The sequence below is a fragment of the Salvelinus namaycush genome, chromosome 30, assembly GCF_016432855.1.
Source record: "Salvelinus namaycush isolate Seneca chromosome 30, SaNama_1.0, whole genome shotgun sequence".
Classification (NCBI taxonomy): domain Eukaryota; kingdom Metazoa; phylum Chordata; class Actinopteri; order Salmoniformes; family Salmonidae; genus Salvelinus; species Salvelinus namaycush.
In genome coordinates, this window is record NC_052336.1 from 17,657,089 (window position 1) to 17,682,618 (window position 25,530).

General features: G+C 40.3%; 1 protein-coding gene across 2 annotated transcripts in view; it reads right to left on the reverse strand.

Moving 5' to 3' along the window:
• The window catches only part of LOC120025347 (polypeptide N-acetylgalactosaminyltransferase 18-like), an 81,275-nt gene extending 56,719 nt beyond the window's left edge, over positions 1-24,556 (reverse strand). For both annotated transcript variants that reach the window (XM_038969885.1, XM_038969884.1), the window contains exon 1: positions 24,319-24,556. In XM_038969885.1, coding sequence (XP_038825813.1) covers positions 24,319-24,556 — 238 coding nt within the window. The remainder of the gene's footprint in view (positions 1-24,318) is intronic.
• Between the last annotated feature and the right edge of the window lie 974 nt (positions 24,557-25,530).

The window sequence follows — 25,530 nt, forward strand, 5'->3', positions numbered from 1 at the left end:
CCTTAGGAAACCAATGGGTGGTTCACAGATGATAAATATGGCCTATTCCAACAATTCCAGGCTAAAAAATGAAAGATAACATAAAAAACAAGAGAACATCAGAAGGGGACATTTCTCTCCCCAAAGTAAAGTACATGTTAAAAAACAGCACAAAAACATTGTTTTGTTTCTTGTGTTTGTGTACATTTTTCAGTCTCTTCAATGAGGTAGACAGCAGTCTCTGAGAGACTAGATGTTAGATGTGCCACTCTATTAAATCAGTCAGTGGAGGTGCGACTCCTGTTGCCTCCTATCATGTTGATCTGACTCCCACTACACTTGGTGCCTGTGGATTAGCGTTCACTCTCTGAAGAGGGAGATTTTTAAAGAGATTCTGTTTGCTTTGTGAGTCTCATCTGCACAGCGCTCTGAGCATGATTTCTCCTGAAGGGTTTCTATTTTCAGTGTAGGGTATGGCCTCTGCTCAGGAACAAACTCACCACCGCAGGAAACGAATCAAAACATTTCACAGAAACATATTACAGTGTCCGAACAACAGTGGTTGCCAAAGGCTTGCAAAGACATAGTCAGGAATCAATATGAAAATACTGTGCATCTTCTTATCTAAGCATAGGCATCTTTACAGTACATGTCACAAGTACCATTGATGATTGCCTCTGTTTTTGATGGTGATTGCGTCTGTTTTTGATGGTAGAGCAGCCACTTAAGCAAAGGTTTTTACAGTAAAATCCCTTGATCAATGTTTGTATAGAAATCAACAAGCGAGTGGTATTTTTTCAAACAAGGAAATGTATTTCAGATCGATACATGTTTATTCTAGGACAAAACGGTCGAAACGTTGGACATAAAACATTTCTGCATCTGAGCTCCTAGAGTCCTTAATTTTAAAAAAGTATTCTAGGACAAAGACCAGGAAATACAGCGATATGCATTCTTCAGGAAATAGTCAGGCAACTATTTCTTCACCATTTGACCAGCCTTAAAAAATTGCTACAAAACCCTTATACATTGATCCAGTCTAGAAACTAAAGAAGAAATATTCAGCGTTCTCAAGTTTCGAACCCCAAAATCTATGTCTAATATCACATATAGCAAGCAGCTCATTGTATTCTGTGAGACGAGGAGTTGAGTATGGTACAAACTACTACCTACTAAATGCAGGAGGACAATTTAAAGAAGTACATTGAAAATGTAAATGAAATATGGATAGTGTGGGATAATGTGTGTGGGCGTTGTTAAAAAGCTGTTGCACTGGTGCTATTTATATCTCCTTGAATCATTCATTAGGTTAAATGTCACATGGTCACAGATGGAGTGCACGGAGCATGCTTTAGTGAGTGCAAATTAGCATGGAAGTGTGGTTACATTTTAAACTCTCATTTCCTTTGGCTACTCCACAAAACTGCAAACCTAGAGGGGTATCAAGAAACACTGCTAACTTTATGGGACAGGCATATCCCCCAAAAGACTAATTTCTTATGTAAATGATCCTGTGTCTCATTTGCTCAGATCTATACTAGCCTGTTGGGAATCATCTATCTGATTTAATGTCCTCAGTTGCCGGACAGTCTGACTCACAGCACATCACTCAGCTAACAAGTTTGGCAGGGCTAGAGCAATTACACCAATGACATACAATAAGCTCTAGGGACGCACTGAATATTCCTCAATGAAAGACCAATAAAAAGTCAACATGGCTCACATTTGCTTTGTATCAAATTAAGTTCTAGTGTGTGCGCCTTAATGTTGGACTACATTGATTTCCAGTAAGCTATTACTTGCCTTGATTGTTCACCACCTAAATTGAAAATGTTTCTCCTCTGCCACAAATTAAGTATTGTAATTCAACACTTTTTAAAAATTTAGAACATAAATCTGAATGTCACACCATAACATTCAGAGAGAAAGAGAAAGAGAGAAAGAGAGAAAGAGAGAGAAAGAGAAAAAGAGAGGGAGAGAGAAAGAGAAAAAGAGAGAAAGAGAAAAAGAGAGAGATGCGTGATGTGCCTCCCTAAGCATTTTGAATATTTTCCAATATGGTAACAAGACTCTGAAGCTGGAAAGAGACAGAAAATGATTTTCATGCCCATAACATTTCGCCTTCCCTTCCCTTTTAGATTGGATCACAAGATTCAGGAAATAAATACTTGGCTGAGCCAAATGAAATGAGATCTGTCTGATGATAATAGAGAGTTATCTGGTCAAAATCGATGATAAGTACAGCATTATGGTACTTGATCCATTACAGAACATGAATTTCCATCAACTTGGATCAAAGCCATGCAGGTTAATAAGTTAGATATTTTTTATCACAGAGATAATACTGAGATAAGATAATACAAATATTTTGCAAAGGAGCCTGCTTAAGCAAAGTTAATCTAAGTGCAAGATAACTTTTTGTGAGAGTGACATTGTTCAAATAATGGGTCTGCATGTCTGCCATGATATCTAAACCATAACTACATCTTAATTATTGTATCAAGCAAATGATACATAATATTTTCTAAAGAAAATTTTGAACAGAAAGAACAAAAAAAATCTAAAATCTCTAAAACATGCTCCAATCCATGAAGACACCAGTAGATAAAGTGAAAAGGAACTTGAGAAGACTCATTTAGACACCAGTAGATAAAGTGAAAAGGAACTTGAGAAGACTCATTTAGACACCAGTAGATAAAGTGAAAAGGAACTTGAGAAGACTCATTTAGACACCAGTAGATAAAGTGAAAAGGAACTTGAGAAGACTCATTTAGACACCAGTAGATAAAGTGATAAGGAACTTGAGAAGACTCATTTAGACACCAGTAGATAAAGTGAAAAGGAACTTGAGAAGACTCATTTAGACACCAGTAGATAAAGTGAAAAGGAACTTGAGAAGACTCATTTAGACACCAGTAGATAAAGTAAATAGGAACTTGAGAAGACTCAAGGTTTCTTCTATCTGCTGTGTTACATATTTTTTAAACAGCCATTCTACAGATGTCACACCCACCACTTGTGATGTGCACCTGAACTTGAGTTGTTTCTCACTACATCTAAAAACAGACTTCACTGGCCTATATGCTAGAACACTATGTCCACATAGATTTCGATTGCAGGCCCAATCACTGGGATCTCTCATCATCATAACATCACAGTTATTCCAGCTGGTGTTGGTTTTCAATGAATTATTCAAGTTGGGAGCGCTCAGATTTTTACTGAGGGAATGTTGATGGGAATCTGGCACAGGTCAGTGCAGCCTGAGCCTTTTGCAAGTACTTCAATCAGATGAGCTGCTGCTCGCTTGGTGCTTCGCTTTTGCCTAGGAACATAAGTTCCTAGGCTGCACCTAACTCTGAATGGAATAGATGACACTGTGGTAGAGGCTAGAATCACACGTACACTGCCCTTCTTCACCAAAGCACAGAGTTGATGGAAGTACAGTAAGCATGTGATTTGTCTGGCATTATATTCTGCTAACCCAGCTCTACTGAACCAGCCTCCTCTGTTCTGCTGCCGGTGTGAACAGGGGTGCTGCATCAGGGAGAGATGGGATGGGTGGAATGATAGCCTGAGGTAGTAGTGTTGTTGTTGTTTAATGGCAGAGCCTCCTTAACTGAACCAGCTGGCTGAATGTGTCACCAGCCATTGAAGGTGGAAAACAAGCCCCAGAACCCAAGAAGTCTCCCATAAGGGTACATGATGGAAACATGCTGCCAACCAAATTCAAGACATCAAGATGGGAGCCTGGGAATAATACAAAATAGATGGTGAGCCTCCCTATTATAAGATGTATTTTCTGTACCGTACCATCCCACATGCAAACAGCAAGAAATGTCCACCATCTTTCTATTCTCCAGCTCAAATACAGTCACCGCCTTTTCCTCCCACGCATTGACAGAATAGATGCATGATGAAAAATGACAAACAACTGAATGGAAGTGAAGGGAAAGTCAGTCAACTGTTGTTATCTATTGTCCTCCCCTTTCCTGTATTCATCACTTACATTCCACTCCAGTTAGACTGCAGTCTGAAAATAAACAGCTTTCTCTTGAGTCCTGTCTCCACATCCTCCCAATCTCTCTGGGGGAGTAATATGGGCACAAGGAGAGCAGGATTGAAATGGTTACCCATCTCAGAATGAACCTGCTCCCTCCCCTCTACCACAGAGCCAAGGAGCGTTCTGGTGACTGTGGAAACCCTGTGACAGGACCAGTAGACCCATGAGTACTTCCATTACCCCCATTCCCTTCTCAATGAGGTCCAGATCCCCTCCTCTCCAGAAGCTTTTAGATCTCTAACCAGAGGGAGCAGGACTGGAGGAGACTGGGTGAGGCTGAAAGAGGCTGGGGAAGACTGAATGGGACTGGGGGAGGCTGGAACAGGAAGAAAGTGGCTGAAGCAGGAAGGAAGAGGGAGGAGGCTGGGGGTGACTGGATGAGACTGGCCTTTAAACAGGGCCTGACTGACTGGGGGGCTCAATGCTGCTGAGCGTAGTCAGTCTGCGTGCTGCAGAGACAGACATCCAGCAGGGAGCTTAAGGCTCCTCTCAGAGGGAGAAGTGCTTGGCTGACTGCATTATGTGTACCAGAAAAACACCATTACGCTTTGTTTGCCCGGGGTGGAAGGCAACTCAACGAGGCTACAAAGATCTGCATTCAGATGTCTTGTATTTTTTTCCATAGATGTTTTTCCTCTCTAAATATGTATGGCAAGGTAAAAGCTTTCTCATTTGTGATAATTACCATTCACCAACCTTGCTACAGCAGAGCGCTTTTATTTCTCTCAAAACTGGTGGGTTTGGCCTCTCTACTTAGCAAAGTTTTTCTCAGACACAACAAACAACACATTCTCATTCTTTAGAGTGAATCACAACAGGGAACGGCAGCTGCATGGACCACAAGTTAATGCCGCGTTCATGTGCTAGTCGGAAGTAGGAAACTACGAAATGTCCAACTTGCTAACTGGTTGAAAACGGCACATGTATAACTACAACCTGTTAGCAAGTCGGAAATGTACGAGTTTCCTAGTTGCAACTAGCACGTGAATGCGGCATTGGATTATGGGAGTGCTGAATAGTTTGTGAACAGTTATGAAAACAACAGGCTTATATTGGGTGGCAGGTAGCCTAGTGGTTAAAGCGTTGGGCCAGTAACAGTAAAGGTTGCTGGATCGAATCCCCGAGCTGACAAAGTAAAAATCTGTTGTTCTGCCCCTGAACAAGGCAGTTAACTCACTGTTTCCTGGTAGGCCGTCATTGTAAATAAGAATTTGTTCTTAACTGACTTGCCTAGTTAAAAAGGTTCAATTAAAAATATTAATCCACAACCTACGTCTCAAGAAAACAATAGATAACCAAGGAGGAAATGCATTTCAATTGTTGACTTTAAGGTGAATCATCTACGGTTTACAGTCTAATTCATTGATGAGACCTTTGACAGTATGTAGTCCCTGGAAGTCTCTGCATTTTGGAGAAAAAAAGCATTCTACATCACATCTATGCTTTTTCTGTCTCCTGGCATAGAAAACACTAGAGCCATCATTCTTATACTATTAAAAGAAGTGTTACCTTCAAAATCATTAAACGAAGTAAAACTCCCATGTGAGGTGAACTTGATGAATTGAAATTGACTAGAGGATGTGGAATTGGCAGTAACACCGATACTCAGATGTGATAAGATTAAGTTTAAACTGTAGCTCTAATTCAAAGAAAATGGCAGTCTCCTGGCATATATAGCACAGTGAGAGGAAGAAATGCTTAGATGTTCAATAATTCTGTAATCAGAGTAAAGCACATCCATGCTTACCTTACTGTTTGAGGGGTTTATGACAATAAACCCAGGTATCATTTCACAACATGTTCTATCACGACTGGGGTTGCAAATTCATAAATTCTGAACCAAACAATTGCCCTAACTTAAATTCCAGAAAGTGCTATGAGAGATTTAATGGACTTGAAACTGTCTGCAGTGAGGGAAAAAATTAAACAGTCCACTCCTTATCACCGCTCCACAGATGCCCCACTAAAGCACATGAGAGGGAAGGTTTTCGCTGTGCAGCTTCGCTAACACCTAAGGTCAGACAGAGCGGTTGGCCGCTGATGGCTGCCATTGCCCTCTGTGCCAGACTGACAAAGCCCTGCCTGGTGGCTATATCCCTCATATCATGTTTTGTCAGAATATCTGTTTTCCAAAGCTTCAAATTGGGATTTTATGAAAGGCAGCTCAGAAGCATCCATTTAGAGCTTTCAGAAGTAACACACAATGCCCTGTAGCCTTCTAATTCAAGACCATTCTCTTTTCTGTTCTTCTCAAGCTGCTGGTGCCAGGACAATATTCTCCAACCATAGCATGAAGACATTCAAAGCTGTGACCGAAGAAAGAATATCTTGTTACTAAATAGGCATTATTTGCATTGTGCTCTGTGCAGCATGTCTGCTGTAGAGTTATTACTAGATACGGGGTAAAACATTTATACAGTTAAATATCAGGATATTATTTTTTACAATATATTGTATCGTATCAGTTTGAATATATCGCAATATTAGTTTTGCACTAGTTGGCTGTACTTGCACCAAAACTCCAGTATTTTTCCTTCATAGCTATAGTGGTTATTTCTTTATTATCAAATGAGGAGAGACAAACTTATCACACAAGTCAGAGTTATACTTAAACTAAATCTTTATTCACTTATTAATAAGGAGAGCAGGTCACACACACACAAGGGAATGACTTGAGTGCCCTGCAATAACGATGGCTGGTCGACGAACCACCCTTAGATGATTCGTTGAGAGCTCCGACACAAAGAATACCAAAAGCTTTTATATGGCAAAGATACACCCCCTTAGTCTACATGACAAACAACAGATGTGTGGAATGGGTCACAAGGTGAGACTTGATATATGAGAAAGGAATATCCCCTAGACAGATAGCATTTGCTATGAAGACTGTTCTTATTGAGTTTGTCCCCTAAGACAAGGCTCTGATCTTGTCCCTGGTACTTCGCAGTACAGAAACACCAACTCATTCTATGGCATAAATCAATTGTCAGCTCCAGATACCCTTATCTCAAAAGCGCCTCTCAGTTCACACAGACACAACATAGTTCTAAGAACCCTATTATATTGCATCAAACAACCATTTGATGCAATAACAGTATTATAACATAATCTTGTAATTTCACCCACAACGTAGCTTGTTCTCCATCTCATTTTTAAATAGGGAGCTAATTCGTTTTTAGCATTTTTATTTCCATGGCTCACTCTTGTCCCTCTGCGGCAGATGTATCAGACAAATAGTTATTTTATTACAGAGCAGTACTGTACTATCCTTTCTACAATGGGGAATTGTTGTCAGAGTTGATATAAACATGTAATAAGCCAATACAATACACTGTGTGGAACTAACTTTAGAAAGTAATACCTGCATCAGGATTGTTGTTAACATTCCTCTAGTCTTCTCCACGGCGTGCTATTTGTCTTCACATAGATATTTATCTGAATAATTGCAGTTTAGGGAATTTATTGAATAACTGATAAAGAGCGGGAGTAGCTAATGAGGCTGAACCTGAGACCTGAGATCTGAGGGGTCATGTCATGAGTGTGAGAAGTATTAGCAGATGCACATCATACACTTCAGGCTATCCTCTTTGATGAATGCACCACTACCATTTCAAGGAGCCTTGTGGGTCCAACAGAATCAGACTGCAGCGAGCCAACACTACCGCTGTTGGAATGCTCAACCCGAGTTCATGAGAGTTCTGTACACAATTCAGTGGAGTTAGTCAGATGCGAATGCAAACAACATTTTAAGTATCTTTTGGGAGAATGTGTAATGACTTCATTCCTTCCAGTATCACCACCTTAAAACATATTGGATCTATTTTAACACTTTGCATTTGCATTCTAAAGGCAGCAGTGAATATTTGATGGCTTGCACTTGTGCAGTGAGGAGGCGGAACAGAGAGGCAGAGGAGAGAGGCTGGCAGAGCACTCCTGGCATAAACTCATTTTATGACCAAAGATTCTGGCTCCACTTCAGCCTCTGACTGGCGTGGGCTACTTCTCTATACAAGCTGATGGCCTTGATTCTAAATCAATAGAAAGAATAGCAGCTCTTTGAGATCCAAACATTCACAGATGAGGGTTTAAAAACAAAAACAACGCCTGTAGAAGGTGAAGGTTTCATGAGGAAGTGGAATATAGAAACCACACATGCTAAAGATATCAGTAATGAGGTTTACAGATCAATGCCTCTCAAATGTACAAAAACCTCATGTTAATTGAGCACACACGTGTGATGCCTGTGTGTCAGAGGCAGTTGTGGGAACAAGTAATACATCACTCAGACTGTTTCAGGAGTAGAGATGCCATGTTTCAGAACACCCCTCATATCTCTGGGCATTCCTTCAGGTATGGCCTGCAGTGACATAGTGACAGCTCTAGAGAGGTGGACAGGACTTAACCAGTGTTGACAAGTTGAAGAGACCTTTAACATTTAAAACAGAAAACATTTTATACTCCTGAATATTGTGTATGATAAATACCCCCACATTGTTTCTGCTGATGCACCTGCTGTAGCCAATGTGGAAAATGTCCCCTGCGACACTGATGCAACTCAGGTGCAAGCTCTGAGCTTCAAAGGGCCTGATAACTTCACCTAGCATCACGCCCTACAGTTACAGAAACACAGAAAAATCTCTGTATTGGTTCCCTGTGAAAACAGACGTATAAAGGGCTCTCCTCCTCCAGGCTGTGGTCTGTGCTCTTCAACATGAGGCATCTGACACCTTCACCCCGAGTCTAAGAGTTTACTGAAACAGCAGAGGACAGGCTGCTATCTGTCCTCGCATCTGACGTATGCTAATGCAAATGTCACACGGGGCTTTCAATTTCAACTGGAGAGAAGAGGAAGAGGGAGTTGAACTTGGAGGGTAAATACATTATCATTCTCTTAAAATTAGAATTTAAAGCTACTATCTTTCATGCTAATGTCACAACTTAAAGTGAAAATAACTAGGGTTTCTCTCTGATGTAAGGTGAATGAAGTTATCAAAAGAGGATGGGATAATGAGAGTGGTTGATATTCTTTGAAGCAATTTTCTCTCAATTCAAAGGTTACAAGACGCGCCTACATGGTAATGCCAGAGGCGAAACACACCGACACAGGTGGCAAAGTTAACACAGTGGGAAGGTTTACACATCATTGGGTCTTCTGAGCAGAGCAGATTAGGGGCTTGCCTTGAAGCATACCTGAACCGTTCCTGGGAAACTGCTTAAAAAATCTTTAAAAAACACAACTATTAAACCCAATCCAGCGTTTTGTTTCAAGACAACAGTCTCTTGAGTGAGCTACGCTTAATTTGAGTGTCTTGATAGGCCACTGTATGCTTCTACAGCTCTGTTCTTCCATACGAGATTAGTCAGTCGATGAGACAGAGATGACTAAACCGCTGCCCTCCGCCCACTGGCAGGAATGGAGAGGTTTGATAGTGCAGGCATGGATGATTTCCCCCTCATAATAACATCTGTTCAAAGTTAATCTTGAGTCGTCTGTGGTTTACAACAAAAAAACAACAGCGGGTGCACTCAATGGGCTTCAACCGAACCGTGCACACTCCTCTGGCTTCAAAACAAATCATCATTTCTAGTCTTTGTACCTGCATGCTTTTACCACTGTAACAGCATTTCAAAGAACATCATTGCTTGCAACTGTTTTTGGCTTCAGCCAAAACTCCTGATGCAATGAGGCCAGAATGACTCTTTGTCTTCACCTGCAACTGTCTCTTCTGGCCTTGAAACAGACAGAAGGGTGCTATCTTACATTCCCTTTCAGTATATGACAACTTCTAGACTGCAATCATACAACAAGATATCCTTTAGTCATTACTAGTTTTACTACAACATGTCTATATGCCCACATCAATACAACTACAGTAGTATGGCTAATGATGGACATCACTAATGCCCAGTGACAGTTGAACATGCTTGGGATTAGGACTGTTCCGTTGATCGTATTACCACCAAACCGGCTTCACGAGTCATGACCGCAGTCAAATTCCACAAGATCATTTAGTCATGGTAACTAGGCTTCTCCAAGCGCTGATGGTCATTAGTAGCCTACCAAACTTGCTAACTGCCTGGTACTCAGCACTCTATTGTCCCTCTAATCACTCTGACATCAATGCAAATGTTTTCAAAAAATCTAAATCAAACACTTCATGAGAGCATATGAGCTCATGTTGCGCAACATTTCTATAGGCTATGCAATTGTGTGAGAAAACAGTTGATGGCCTCTTTTAGAAAGAGGAGGAACCCATCAGCTTTCTATAGGCTAAGCCTACTATATTTATTTATCCTAATATTAAAGCAGATTGCTTTGCTTAATAACAACAGGAGCATAGCCTTCCTGGCTGGCATGAAAATGAACCATGGGAAAAGTGTCCTCCATTCGCTATTTAAGTGCATGTTTCGAGACAGGAGCATGATAATGGTCTATTCTAAATCAAAACCAATTTCACACATATATTATTGAGAATATGAAAAGACAACATTAAGTTAAGAATCATCTGATGGGTGACAATACTTGTGAATGATGTATTATCACTGTGTGTGTGTAGTAAGGCAAGAAACAGTGCATGCCTTTTTTTTGCTCCTTTAAAAAAAATCCCAGTCGCACACCTCATGTAGCTTAGTCCATAGGCCTATATGTTTAATACATTTTGAATCACAACTAAAGTGAGTATTTGTGTCTGCAATGAAGTCCTTTTGTGGGGGAAAACTCATTCTGATTGGCTGGGCCTGGCTCCCTAGTGGGTGGGCCCATCTGCCAAGGGTGCATCCCTGCCCAGTCATGTGAAATCCATAGATTAGGGCCTTGTGAATTTATATCAATTGACTGATTTCCTTATTTAAAACTGTTACTCAGTAAAGTCTTTGAAATTGTTGCATGTTACGTATGCATTTGCAGTCACTTTTGAGAACAGTGTTTTCCTGCTAATTGATTGCATTTTGGAACATTCGCGCGTACAGCCTACTGCCGTGTACGCATTGCTGCATTTATAATGTGAAGAAATAGCCTAATTGTTTATCAACATTTTAAGTCAAATGTTGTAATCTGTTGCATCAGCCTAATTTCTTTAAGTTCCCACAACTGTCCCAGAGTATGTTTGGAATATTTATTTATTGCACAGAAGGACAAGTTGACCAATAGAATAGGTCAACGTTTGTACTATTGGGGAGGCTAGTGCTTTAGCTGTTCGGTAAGCCTAGTTCTTCTAACATCTTCAATATGCGCCTCTGAACTCGATAAGAGGGATGCGCACAGTAGCGTCTATCTTCACTTGTAGCCTACTCCTTACCTGAGATTCCTGTGAGAAGGACCTGATAATGTGACGGGCATTGGCAAAGAATTGAGATATGAGAGAGTCACGTGAGTGAGAGGCGCTTTGGAGTGCCACAGCCGGGAGAAGGGAATTATAATTGTTATATTCAGCCCAAGGGCATTATGGCCACACAAGGGGGATGCTGCTGGGAAATTCATGGTCTGTTGAGAATATTATCAAGTGCTTGTCAAATTGTGAATGAGTGATTGATGAAGTTTGTGCAGCCTGCACAAGAAACAAATCACAGCTCATGCCTTTCATGAGAATGTTTTCAAATCATCATTAGAGTTGCATCATGCAGCTTTAGAATGTATTAAAAATCTAAACATATAGCCCAAAGTTTACATCACAACTAAAGTTGCATAAATAACTCGATATTAAGCATATGTGAGGACCTATTTTTTGTGAACCGCTCAACACAGAATTGCATGCACTTCTTTGGAAATCGTTTGGAGAAAATATATTTTAAATTTTATTCAGCTATGTTCAATTGTATTCTTCATACTATAAAATAATAAAAATAATGTGTAATCTAAGCAACTCTTGTTGCTAAATTAACTAGTGTAGCCCACGGCCATAGCCATATCAGGGCCTAATATAAGGACAACTCAGTATGCTATACTGTTCTTCTGGAATAAATATTTTCTTCATATCATGTTTCTTTAGACCTGTCTAAAATAAATCATGGATGTATTGTGATGTGTAGGCTATATTAAATGGATTAATTAGACTTTTTAAAATGTAGATGTTCCAAAGGTCGCATCAGTAGCTTGGGCGCTATGCGTGGAAGCAAGGAGATGCTAAATGTGTTTATGTTAATTAACAGTCAATTGCCGTGAGACCGGCAGTTATTTACTTGACAATCACCGTCTGACAATTTCATGACCCCCACAGCCCTACTGTACTTGCAATATGTTCAATATAATGATGAATGAATAAATATAAAGATAGCCTACACAGGAAGGCACATTACTATAACTGGTAGTATTAATGTGCACTATAGGAAAACACGACAGCATGAATGGGGCATGTCTTTAATGCGCACAGGGCAGATTGTGATTATATGGATTGGTGATAACTATTATCAATAACAGGACGTGTTGCAGCCCAGTGGACAAAAGTGGCCAGATGCTAATTGCTGTACTGATTTTAATGAACATCTGACAATAAACCTGTGTGGTGTGTGTGTTGCCTTCAGGTGGTTTATGAGGAATACTGAAAAACAATTAGATAACAGGAGAATTTAGCGCCACGAAGTAATTAAGTTCCAGGGTAAAAATTATCAAATGAGACATGGTGATAATTGAGGCTGATTTTCAACATCCTGTGGGTATGAGATGCCTTAGTAGCACTCTCTCCCAATACATCAGCACAAATGCCAGTCTGCAATGGAGCACTAATTTCTGTCAGGTTCAGGGAATGTTCAAATCTGGCTGATTGGGCCTATACTCGTAGCTCCTCATAGGTTCTTCATTCCCTCTAATTAACTAGCAATTAGGTCCCATTGCCGCTAATTAAAATCCCCTGCTCAAGATATGGGAGCAAAAAAGTGGCTCCTCTGTAATTAGCTGCTTCATTTACTCAATAGTTAGTATAAGTTAGAAAGCCTCTCCACTCAGTACACTCCGTAATAAGAACACTGACGCAGGAGGGAGTTGTTTCACTCACTGACTGTTCAACAACGACATAGCAACAACCTCAATAGTCTCACAGCTACGCATGTGCCAATGAATAACTATCATAGAATAACACACAATGACCCACAGTATGACAGTTAGGTCCATTCAGTTCACTTCTGGATCAGTGATGGATTATTAATGTTTTATAAGCCCTGGGAGCCAGTGAGTAAGGGACATGAGACATATGCATTTTGATTAACATCCCAATTAGGGTTAACAGTGATGAATCCTCAGGCAGGCCACTGGTGATGCAGCCTCCTGCTGAGTCTCTTCCTTCCTTCCCGTCATCATCTCTCTCTGTCTCACTTCCTTCAGTCTCTGGGTTATCAATCCACGGTTTACACCAACCTTCAGCAGGATACAGATGTAGGATATTAATTTGAGCCAGTTTGCTACAGTGGTTAAAATATCCTGCAGCAACAGGAAATGTGAATTATAATTAATATACATTTTTGTAGAGGTTGATACATTTTTCATAAGGGTAAATTCAGTCTGAAATGTCTGTGAAAATGTCAAACTTCTGAAGCCTTTTTAAACCTCAAATACACTACGTTTGAAAGTTCTCCTGCAACAGGGTGATCAAATTAAGATCCTACAACTGTAGTCTGCTGATTCATCAGGGAGAGGTGCAGAGGCATAGAGAAATAAGGCATGCAATAAGAACAACTCTTCTTTTCCTCTTTGCCAATAGAGTCCAGCGATACCCTACCTTAAATGTCTTAACCTGCACACACTACCTACGGAATAAGATATCTTCATTACAGATATAGGATCTTAATTTGACTGTGTTGCAGTTGAACCTTCCTGAAATGTAGTGTATTTAAGGTTTAAAAAGGCTTCTGAAGTTTGTAATTGAAAATTTCAGACTTGATTTTCCCTTTGAAAAATGCATCAACCCCTACAAAAATGTACATTCATTATAATCCACATAATACTTACATTTCCTGTTGCTGCAGGATTATTTTCCTGCTGTAGCGAAATGGCTCAAATTAAGATCCTACATCTGTAAATTTCTCCAGACCTGTTTTCGAATGCAGTCATCGAGTGTGCTATGCTCTGCACGACCTCGATTTGCACCACCGAGTTTCTGTATGAATTCCTAAATAAGAAAATGAGTTTGTGCATTTCCCCTGTGTAGTACATCCTGGTATGTTTCCTGCTCTATGAGAAAACAGTCCTACTCATAAATCAATACATCAAAGAATAATACAGTATTAGAAAACTAGAAAGACTATAGAACTCCAGAAATAAAGGGCTTTTTCTGCTCAAACCAAAATGTTACTTTCTTACTCAGAGGCATGAATTATGAAGTAAATAGGATGGCAGACGAATATGGGTAGACAATCTAGCATGTAAAAACAAAGCACTCCAATTTGTCTAAGTTACTGTCACCTTCACTCAGCTTTCTCGTTTCGCCACATGGAGATGAGCCTTCCCTAAACAGCCTGTATGGTGGAACACAAGCTGTCTTTGTGCCCATGTGTGCACTTAGCAAATAGACCGGGCAGATATGAGGGACTGAGACAAATTGCTTGGGATGATGGTGGGGTATAGAGGAGAGGCAGAGTCTGCATGGGACCATCTTAATCATGGTATAGCCAGAGAGGGCTGTCAAATGCTTTTGTTTCAGTGGGACACTTCTAAACGCTGTTCTGAATTATCTGTACGTTGCTTTCTAGATATTTTAGCAGATACGGAGTAAACTGTAAAAATAACCTCCTCCTTACACTTCTCCAGAAATGAGACATAAATCTACCTCAGAATCACAGTAGTGACTAACAACAATTACATGAAGACACAATTTTATCAGTTAATTCAAATAAACATGGAACAGCAGCCTTGAAAAAGTGCCATAAATAGTTTCCAGTTTAGAGTAAATTGTCAAGGGACACTCTTTGAACTGAAATACTTGCAAGGGAGGTTACAATTTCTAATTTATTTTGATTTTCTTCATGATGCTTTTGCCCTCTGGATTCAAGGTAATTAATTGTTTTCATTAGCAATCATCCTCCAGTGCATTTGTTTCTCTGTAACTCAATAATCGTTCCATTACTGGTAAAGCAAATCAACATTCTGGAGACTTCCTTTCCACACTCTCACACTCCACCCCTGCTTCAGCACACTTTCACTGACACCACATTCCCTTTGGATTGGTAGATCTTAATTGTCATTCCAGTAAATTGTCAATCCCAAAACCACTACATATATTGAGGCTGTACTCTGTAAAGAACAGACACCCTGTAGAGAAATGACAACATTTCTACTCTATTACCGTGGCACCAATGTTACCCTGACACCCAGCTTCTACCAATCCATAACCTGCAAAGGTAATTAACTGTGGGAGTTGCTAAGAGGCATTCTGAGAGTTAAAAGGAAGCATGGGAGAATGAGATACTGTATCTCCACTTCCCTTTGAGGGAAAAGGGTGACAGCATTTCTGCATTCTGCTCTGAAATTAGGATATTCATTGGTCCCTTTATAGTACATAAAGACTGTCAGTGCAAAGCAGGGTACTTCCAGTTGAAGTCGGAAGTTTACATACACCTTAGCCAAATATATTTAAACTCAGTTTTTCACAATTCCTGACATTTAATCCTATTAACAATTCCCTGTCTTAGGTCAGTTAGGATCACCACTTTAATTTAAGAATGTGAAATGTCAGAAAAATATTAGAGAGAATGATATCAGCTTTTATTTCTTTCATCACATTCCCAGTGGGTCAGAAGTTTACATACACTCAATTGGTATTTGGTAGCATTGCCTTTAAATTGTTTAACTTGGGTCAAACGTTTCGGGTACCCTTCCACAAGCTTCCCACAATAAGTTGGGTGAATTTTAGCCCATTCCTCCTGACAGAGCTGGTGTAACTGAGTCAGGTTTGTAGGCCTCCTTGCTCACACACGCTTTATCAGTTCTGTCCACAAATGTTCTATAGGATTGAGGTCAGGGCTTTGTGATGGTCACTCCAATACCTTGACTTTGATGTCCTTAAGCCATTTTGCCACAACTTTGGAAGTATGCTTGGGGTCATTGTCCATTTGGATGACCCATTTGCGACCAAGCTTTAACTTCCTGACCGATGTCTTGAGATGTTGCTTCAATATATCCACATAATTTTCCTGCCTCATGATGCCATCTATTTTGTGAAGTACACCAGTCCCTCCTGCAGCAAAGCACCCCCACAACATGATGCTGCCACCCCCATGCTTCACGGTTGGGATGGTGTTCTTTGGCTTGCAAGCCTCCCCCTTTTCCCTCCAAACATAACGATGGTCATTTCGGGCAAACAGTTTGATTTTTGTTTCTTCAGAACAGAGGACATTTCTCCATGAAGTACGATCTTTGTCCCCATGTGCAGTTGCGAACCGTAGTCTGGCTTTTTTATGGCGGTTTTGGAACAGAGGCTTCTTCCTTGCTGAGCGGACTTTCAGGTTATGTCAATATAGGACTCGTTTTACTGTGGATATACAGTGGGGAGAACAAGTATTTGATAACCTGCAAAATCGGCAGTGTTTCCTACTTACAAAGCATGTGGAGGTCTGTAATTTTTATCATAGGTACACTTCAACTGTGAGAGATGGAATCTAAAACAAAAATCCAGAAAATCATATTGTATGATTTTTAAGTAATTCATTTGCATTTTATTGCATGACATAAATATTTGATCACCTACCAACCAGTAAGAATTCCGGCTCACAGACCTGTTAGTTTTTCTTTAAGAAGCCCTCCTGTTCTCCACTCATTACCTGTATTAACTGCATCTGTTTGAACTCGTTACCTGTATAAAAGACGCCTGTTCACACACTCAATCAAACAGACTCCAACCTCTCCACAATGGCCAAGACCAGAGAGCTGTGTAAGGACATCAGGGATAAAATTGTAGACCTGCACAAGGCTGGGATGGGCTACAAGACAATAGGCAAGCAGCTTGGTGAGAAGGCAACAACTGTTGGCGCAATTATTAGAAAATGGAAGAAGTTCAAGATGACGGTCAATCACCCTCGGTCTGGGGCTCCATGCAAGATCTCACCTCGTGGGGCATCAATGATCATGAGGAAGGTGAGGGATCAGCCCAGAACTACACGGCAGGACCTGGTCAATGACCTGAAGAAAGCTGGGACCACAGTCTCAAAGAAAACCAGTAGTAACACACTATGCCGTCATGGATTAAAATCCTGCAGCGCACGCAAGTTCCCCCTGCTCAAGCCAGCGCATGTCCAGGCCCATCTGAAGTTTGCCAATGACCATCTGGATGATCCAGAGGAGGAATGGGAGAAGGTCATGTGGTCTGATGAGACAAAAATAGAGCTTTTTGGTCTAAACTCCACTCGCCGTGTTTGGAGGAAGAAGAAGAATGAGTACAACCCCAAGAACACCATCCCAACTGTGAAGCATGGAGGTGGAAACATCATTCTTTGGGGATGCTTTTCTGCAAAGGGGACAGGACGACTGCACCGTATTGAGGGGATGATGGATGGGGCCATGTATCGCGAGATCTTGGCCAACAACCTCCTTCCCTCAGTAAGAGCATTGACGATGGGTCGTGGCTGGGTCTTCCAGCATGACAACGACCCGAAACACACAGCCAGGGCAACTAAGGAGTGGCTCCGTAAGAAGGATCTCAAGGTCCTGGAGTGGCCTAGCCAGTCTCCAGACCTGAACCCAATAGAAAATCTTTGGAGGGAGCTGAAAGTCCGTAATGCCCACAGCGACAGCCCTGAAACCTGAAGGATCTGGAGAAGGTCTGTATGGAGGAGTGGGCCAAAATCCCTGCTGCAGTGTGTGCAAACCTGGTCAAGAACTACAGGAAACGTATGATCTCTGTAATTGCAAACAAAGGTTTCTGTACCAAATATTAAGTTCTGCTTTTCTGATGTATCAAATACTTATGTCATGCAATAAAATGCAAATTATTTACTTAAAAATCATACAATGTGATTTTCTGGATTTTTGTTTTAGATTCCGTCTCTCACAGTTGAAGTTTACCTATGATAAAAATTACAGACCCCTACATGCTTTGTAAGTAGGAAAACCTGCAAAATCGGCAGTATCAAATACTTCTTCTACCCACTGTAGATACTTTTGTACCTGTTTCCTCCAGCATCTTCACAAGGTCCTTTGCTGTTGTTTTGGGATTGATTTGCATTTTTTGCACCAAAGTACGTTCATCTCTAGGAGACAGAACGCGTCTCCTTCCAGAGCGGTATGACGACAGTGTGGTTCCATGGTGTTTATACTTGCGTAGTATTGTTTGAACAGATGAACGTGGTATCTTCAGGCGTTTGGAAATTGCTCCGAAGGATGAATCAGACTTGTGGAGGTCTACAATTTTTTTTCTGAGGTCTTGGCTGATTTCTTTTGATTTTCCCATGATGTCAAGCAAAGAGGCACTGAATTTGAAGGTAGGTCTTGAAATACATCCGCAGGTACACCTCCAATTGACTCAGATTATGTCAATTAGCCTATCAGAAGCTTCTAAAGCCATGACATCATTTTATGGAATTTCCCAAGCTGTTTAAATGCACAGTCAACTTAGTGCATGTAAACTTCTGACCCACTGGAATTGTGATACAGTGAATTATAAGTGAAATAATCTGTCTGTGAACAATTGTTGGAAAAATGACTCGTGTCATGCACAAAGTAGATGTCCTAACCGACTTTCCACAAATGTATTGTTAACAAACTATAGTTTTGGCGTGGTTGGTCTGCGTTGCCAAGGGCTAAAATAGAAGTCATTTCTATTACTGACTCAGATCGGCGCTGGAAGTCCTGCTTCTCCCATCTCCTCATTGGTTTATAGAAGCAGGTACCCACGTGCCATCTCCTCATTGGTTATACCCACATGGTTGATTGAAAGACTAAATGTTTTGCCGGTTGTCGTGGTAATACTATGAAAATGTAGATGCCAATCACCATATAAGTTCAAAGATGAAAAAGCCTGGAAGGAGGAGAGATGACTAGAAACGATTCGGTTGGCCGTTTTATGTGTGGATTAATTGTCGGAGTAGAGGACCTTGTGCATTTCAGGTAAAATAACAACTCAATGTTTATATCCCAGGACAAATTTGCTAGCAACAGCAAGCTAGCGCAATAGGACAAATTAGCTAGCAAGTGCAAGCTAACTAGCTAAATTGCCATACATGTTTATTGCTTTTCGACCTGTCCCCAAATTAATGTAATTGGTTCAGAGTTTGTTTTGATATTTTAACCTGCGTGTCGTGATTGCGTTTGGTGTAGGGGGACAAAATAAATTTGCACACGCGCGCAGCCGGTTTGGGTTGCGTGTTAGTCTTTGATGCATTAAGTAACGTTTACAAAAACAAAAGTAACCTGGCATCGCCAATGATTTGATTAATATTTTGGGTAGCTTCCCAACAGTCAGCAGATCAGATGAACACGGCCTGTTAGATGTTAGATCAAGAGAACCACTTGTTTGCAATCCATATTCAACATATATTCAGCAAGTTAAGCATCATGTATTATTATGACACTTGGTCAACGCCTGCTGCCTCTTGCAGCCATTATGTCATTCAATATTTAATTGAAAGGATGTTGGGGCAAACTGACTTGGCATGGCAGAACACGGGGGGTGATATTTTAGTGGAAGCAACAAGGCAGATAAGTGCGCTGTAGCCAAAACCATGCAAAAAGATAAAACCATCGGCTATACGTGTCTTCTTCCATTATACAACATTTATTACCTGCCCTCCAGCAAGGAGTGTATAACACACACACACACACACACGTCCCCTCTCTCGCTCCTCTTCTCAAGAGTAAACACTCATTGTGATTTAGAGGGCTTTTCAATTGATTTGACAGGTTGATTTGATTGAGGCCTTCCAATCAAATAGCATCATCATCTCCCTCTGAATCAGCAACATAGCATGAGTTATCCCCAGGGGTAATATACAGCCCCCGAGGTAAAATAAACCAGAGGACCACTGCCTTCTCACAAAAACAATCACCATTAAATACACCCATACTTTGTCTTTGCTTTCCTCATGTTCAGAGGGGAGATCTATAGTAAAGTCTGAGGCACAGCTGTACTTTACGGAAGAAAACTCCTTTGAGTTCTGTCATGTCTAAATTCATATTCACTTTTTGATGACTCAGGAAGACCTCAAGTGAATTCGCAGTTACCTGTGTAGAGGAACACCCTTGAACGGCTCAAAATGTGAGCGCTGGTATGCTCATAAAAAGCCAGGTAAACACATTGCAGGAGGAAAGACATCACACTTACAATACAAAAATCATCATTCTGAGTGAATGATGCCTGAATGATGCACAGTGTTATACAGCACAAGACACAATTCTATTAGAGGTCGCCCGATAATGATTTTTCAACGCCGACACCGATTATTGAAGGACCAAAAAAAGCCGATACCGATTAAAATCGGCCGATTTTTATATATACAGTATATATTTGTAATAATGACAATTACAACAATACTGAATGAACACTTATTTTAACTTAATATAATACATCAATAAAATCTATTTCGTCTCAAATATATAATGAAACATGTTAAAATAATGCAAAAACACAGTGTTGGAGAAGAAAGTAAAAGTGCAATATGTGCCATGTAAAAAAGCTAACGTTTAAGTTCCTTGCTCAGAACATATGAAAGCTGGTGGTTCAATATTCCCAGTTAAGAAGTTTTAGGTTGTAGTTATTATAGGAATTATGACTATTTCTCTCTATACCATTTGTATTTCATATACCTTTGACTATTGGATGTTCTAATAGGCACTTTAGTATTGCCTGCCTAATCTCAAGAGTTGATAGGCTTGAAATCATAAACAGTGCTGTGACTCAAGTATTGCTAAGAGCTGCTGGCAAACACAGTAAAGTTTGAATGAATGCTTACGAGCATGCTGCTCCCTACCACCGCTCAGTCAGACTGCTCTATCAAATCATAGACTTAATTATAATATAATAAACACAGAAATACAAGCCTTTGGTCATTAATATGGTCAAATCCGTAAACTATCATTTTGAAATCAAAATGTTTATTCTTTCAGTGAAATACAGAACCGCTCCATATTTTATCTAACTGGTGGCAACCCTAAGTCTAAATATTGCTGTTACATTGCGCAACCTTCAATGTTATGTCATAATTATGTACAAATCAGTTCGCAATGAGCCAGGCGGCCCAAACTGTTGCATATACCCTGACTCTGCGTGCAATGAACACAAGAGAAGTGACACAATAGCAGTTAATATTGCCTGCTAACATGAATTTTTTAAACTAAATATGCAGGTTTAAAAATATATACTTCTGTGTACTGATTTTAAAAAAGGCATTGATGTTTATGGTTAGGTACATTCTTGCAACGATTGTGCTTTTTTTGCGAATGCGCTTTTGTTATATCATCCCGTTTGGCGGAGTAGGCTGTGATTCAATGATAAATTAACAGGCACCGCATTGATTATATGCAATGCAGGACAAGCTAGTTAACCTAGTAATATCATCAACCATGTTTAGTTAACTAGTGATTATGTGAAGATGTATTGTTTTTTATAAGATAAGTTTAATGCTAGCTAGCAACTTACCTTGGCTCCTTGCTGCACTAGCTTAACAGGTGGTCAGCCTGCCACGCAGTTTCCTTGTGGAATGCAATGTAATCGGCCATAATCGGTGTCCAAAAATGCTGATTACCGATTGTTATGAAAACTTGAAATCAGCCCTAATTAAATCAGCCATGCCGATTAATCGGTCATCCTCTAATTTCTATGTCTCTGTACAAAAACACTGTCCATATTTGGTTGTCACATACTAAATGTGTTCAGGGTAAACAAGTGTAATTGCAGCGTATTTATTAATAGAGGACTATGTAAGTTGTTGTCCATTTAGTACAGCAGCACCCTCACACACATGCATTTACAGTATGAAGGCTTTTGGGAGCACGAGGAAAGCTGTAGAGTGCAGTAACAGCACTTATGGTGGGCGTGTGTGGACTTCTCAGCTACCCAGCCGAGCCTCATTCAGTGACTGTGCTTAATACAAATCAAGGGTTGTGTGCAGTGCCTTATGCGCTCTTTAGACAAATGCAGACCACTGCCCTCTATCATCAAATACTGATATGAGGAGTTTTCAAGCCTTATTATATTGAGTATGGAGGTGACATCAGTCAGACACATTTTAAGAGACTGTCTGTGTCCAACATGGTGATACCACGCCTACTGTGTACCGGTGAAAATGTTCACCGGGGACCAGAAGTCCTCATAAGGATAGTAAAACAAGAAAAATCGAACAAGTGGGGACATTTCGCCAGTCCCCACGAGGAAAAAGGCTATTTTAGGCTTAGTGGCTAGGTTTATGGTTACAATAAGGATTAGGGATAGAATTAAGGTCAGGGTTAGAGGTTTAGGAGTTAGGGTTAGATTTAGGGTTAGGGAAAATAGGATTTTGAATGGGAATACATTTGTTGGTCCCCACAAGGATAGTAAAACAAAAGTATGTGTGTGTGTGTGTGTGTGTGTGTGTACACGCGCACGTGTGCATTTGTGCGTCAGTACATCGTGTGACAGTTACAGGGACAGCAAACTCTAGATGTGTTCTGAGTAGTAGTCTTCCTAGTTTACTATTCTACAAAAGGAATCCACATTTTTTTATGCCTGTCTTCAAACCGTGTCTTCAAACCTCTCTCAAACCTGAGGCCCATCTCTAATAGGCTTAGTGATGATACATTCCAAATCAACATGCATGTACAGCTGAGTTACAGTGCATGTTTTATCAGTCCACCCTCCATCCATACAGTATAGTGCTATAGACAGAAGGCATTCTGTCCTTCCAGCCGTGTTCTGTGCCACATTGAATTGATCTTTACAATCTGACCTAATGCGATATTTCCCCTTTTGAGTAACACAAATAGTCCAAACATTTCCTGAGGAGATAAGACAGTTAGGCAGACACTCTTACACAGAAAACGTATAGAGCGCTGTTCAACAGGCTGCTCTCTGTCAGTGCCAAATAGTGAAATGTAGTCTTGGCACCAATTCTGGCCAGCCAGGCTTGACTATGTACAGTGCCTCACAGCTCAGTGAAGTCCACCTCTGCCCGTGACCTAGGGATGGGTGTCTCCCTGTAACTCATACTCTAACTGTCAAATCAGAGCCTGGTTAACATTATTCTCTTGTGTTGACAAGAGTGAAGCTCAAATCATGACACAGAAAGGGAGGGAGAGAATTACAGTATGAGTATGGAGTAACTGTATGCTGTAGCGAGGGGCAAAGCATGAAGGAATTTGAGAAGGGAATTCCAGACATTCCCAAGAACACAAGAGGAATCCAAAGTCAAAAGGATATTCAATGTTTTTTTTTATATCAGATTCCCATTAGATTAATTGAATTAATGGCCCCATTCTGTAGCATTTGAGCTTGTCAGATAATACTATAAAGAACAGTATAAAAAAAAATGTCTGTGGAAATTCACTCACTGCAAGTTCAACAGTATCTCCAACACTATGTCTGGGGAAAACAGACCAACCTCTGTTTGGGTACAGTCTATACTGTGTGTGCCGTATTACATTGACATAACATCCTTCAAAATGTAGTCCCAGTACATTTGACATTGAGTTTTAAAGCTCAAAATAGATGACATTGTAGCAGATACGTACAGTACGCTGGGCTAGTTTTCACATTCACAGTCTACACTACAGTTTTCATGAGACTATTGGCCTAACAGAAAAACAAACTTCAAGTGTCACAATAGGCAGTCATAATACACCTGATGAGCAGATGCAAAAAAATAGACAATTATGCCAAAATGTATAAGGAGACAGACTCGGGTTTTGAAAAATAAGGTTTTAAGCTTCAGCATGTGAGACAGCAAACAATGAGGTTGAGTATAACTGCAGCTACACATTTACTATATGTATATTTCACGCTGTGGGAGAAGCAATTAAGTTCACCAACACTGCTCCAATTATAATACATAGACTACTAGGAATTTTGCCTCCAGAGAGAATAAATGGCTTTTGCAATGATCTCATTGTCCTTTTCCCTTTCTGTCACATGGTCCAGACAGACAGACCACTCAAAGTAAGGAGATGACAAATGTTGGTCACATTATTCACAAAGGAAAATGTTAGGGTCATCTTATGTTATAAATCAACAATGTCATTATTTGCTGAGTTTGGAGATATAGGCTAATTCACATAGGTCGATATCATTAATACATCGCAAACCATACATTCAATGCAATTGAACATATGCAACTCAGAATCTATCAAACAGTAAGTAAAGGATACTTGCTCAGTGTAGTGGTTACTTTACCTTGTATGTGCTGGTTGACCACATTCTCAAGTCGATCAAGTCTTTCTATGATCCGTAGGGTGTCCCCCTTCTTGTCGCCTTCTAACTTTTTCTCTGGGACAGGCATGGGGACTTTGATGTATACATTCGCGATATAATTAGTGACCCATCCAACATAGAGCAGACACACGATGTTGGTCATGCCACTCAAGATCACGCATGTAGACACCAAAGTTTTGGTTCTCCTGGTGCAAGCCATCCCGACATCCCTCCATACAGCCAACGAAATTCAGTACACCTGAGGACAAGTGCGACTGTCGCCCACCAAAATCCTAGAATGTGCTATGCGCGTCACTTGAGAGCAACCTGGATAAATTACTACAACTCCACAACGATGCAATTCGTTCTGCAAATGCGGGCATCCAGCGCCTCCGGATCCAATAACCGCACTCTGCCTTCACGCGCAGAAGGCTATGATTTAATCCAAATAGGTAGGTCAAAAATGGGAAAAAATCTCAGTCGTTGGAAAGTAAAGGTGATTGTCTTGGTGACGAACGTTCCCTATTTCGCTTCATTTGCAAGTCCACACCAGTCGCGATTTCACCGACAGACAGACAGAAGGCGTGTGGAACATGCGTTTAACCGCTGTCCAATGAGATACAATAGTGAAATTGTGTAATAGGCTACTGTGCATTCACTTCCACAATTATCCATTTAGATTAGAATGTGGGGGCGTTTTATTGTGAAGGTTTTCAATTGCGCTAATAATTAATAGATAGTAATTACTAATTTAAAATGTCGCAGCAATTATTAACTGTAATTGTTTCAAGATGTTCCTATTTTGACATAAAGGTAGGCTACTGTACAGTCCAATAAGTCATACAATGACTGAAGTTTGACTTTACTGTTTTCCAATCAAGGAATAGATTAAACCTAGGCTACAATTTACATTGTGAAATGTGACATTTACATTCTTGTCAAATAATTATTTATTGTCACATGCATTCTTGTCATCTGCAACCTGTCACATACTAAGAGTAGGCCTAGTAAACATATCCTAGAGATGACAGCATATTAAATATTGCCACCTTTACAGACAATCAGACTGACTGGCTTGGAGAAAAAACTCAGTTGGTATGTTGGTATGTCATGTGTTGTTCTTGTGATAAAAGTATACCCATATTGCTTATGGTAATTGTTGACACCTAATGGTTTTTGTATCCAAATAAATTA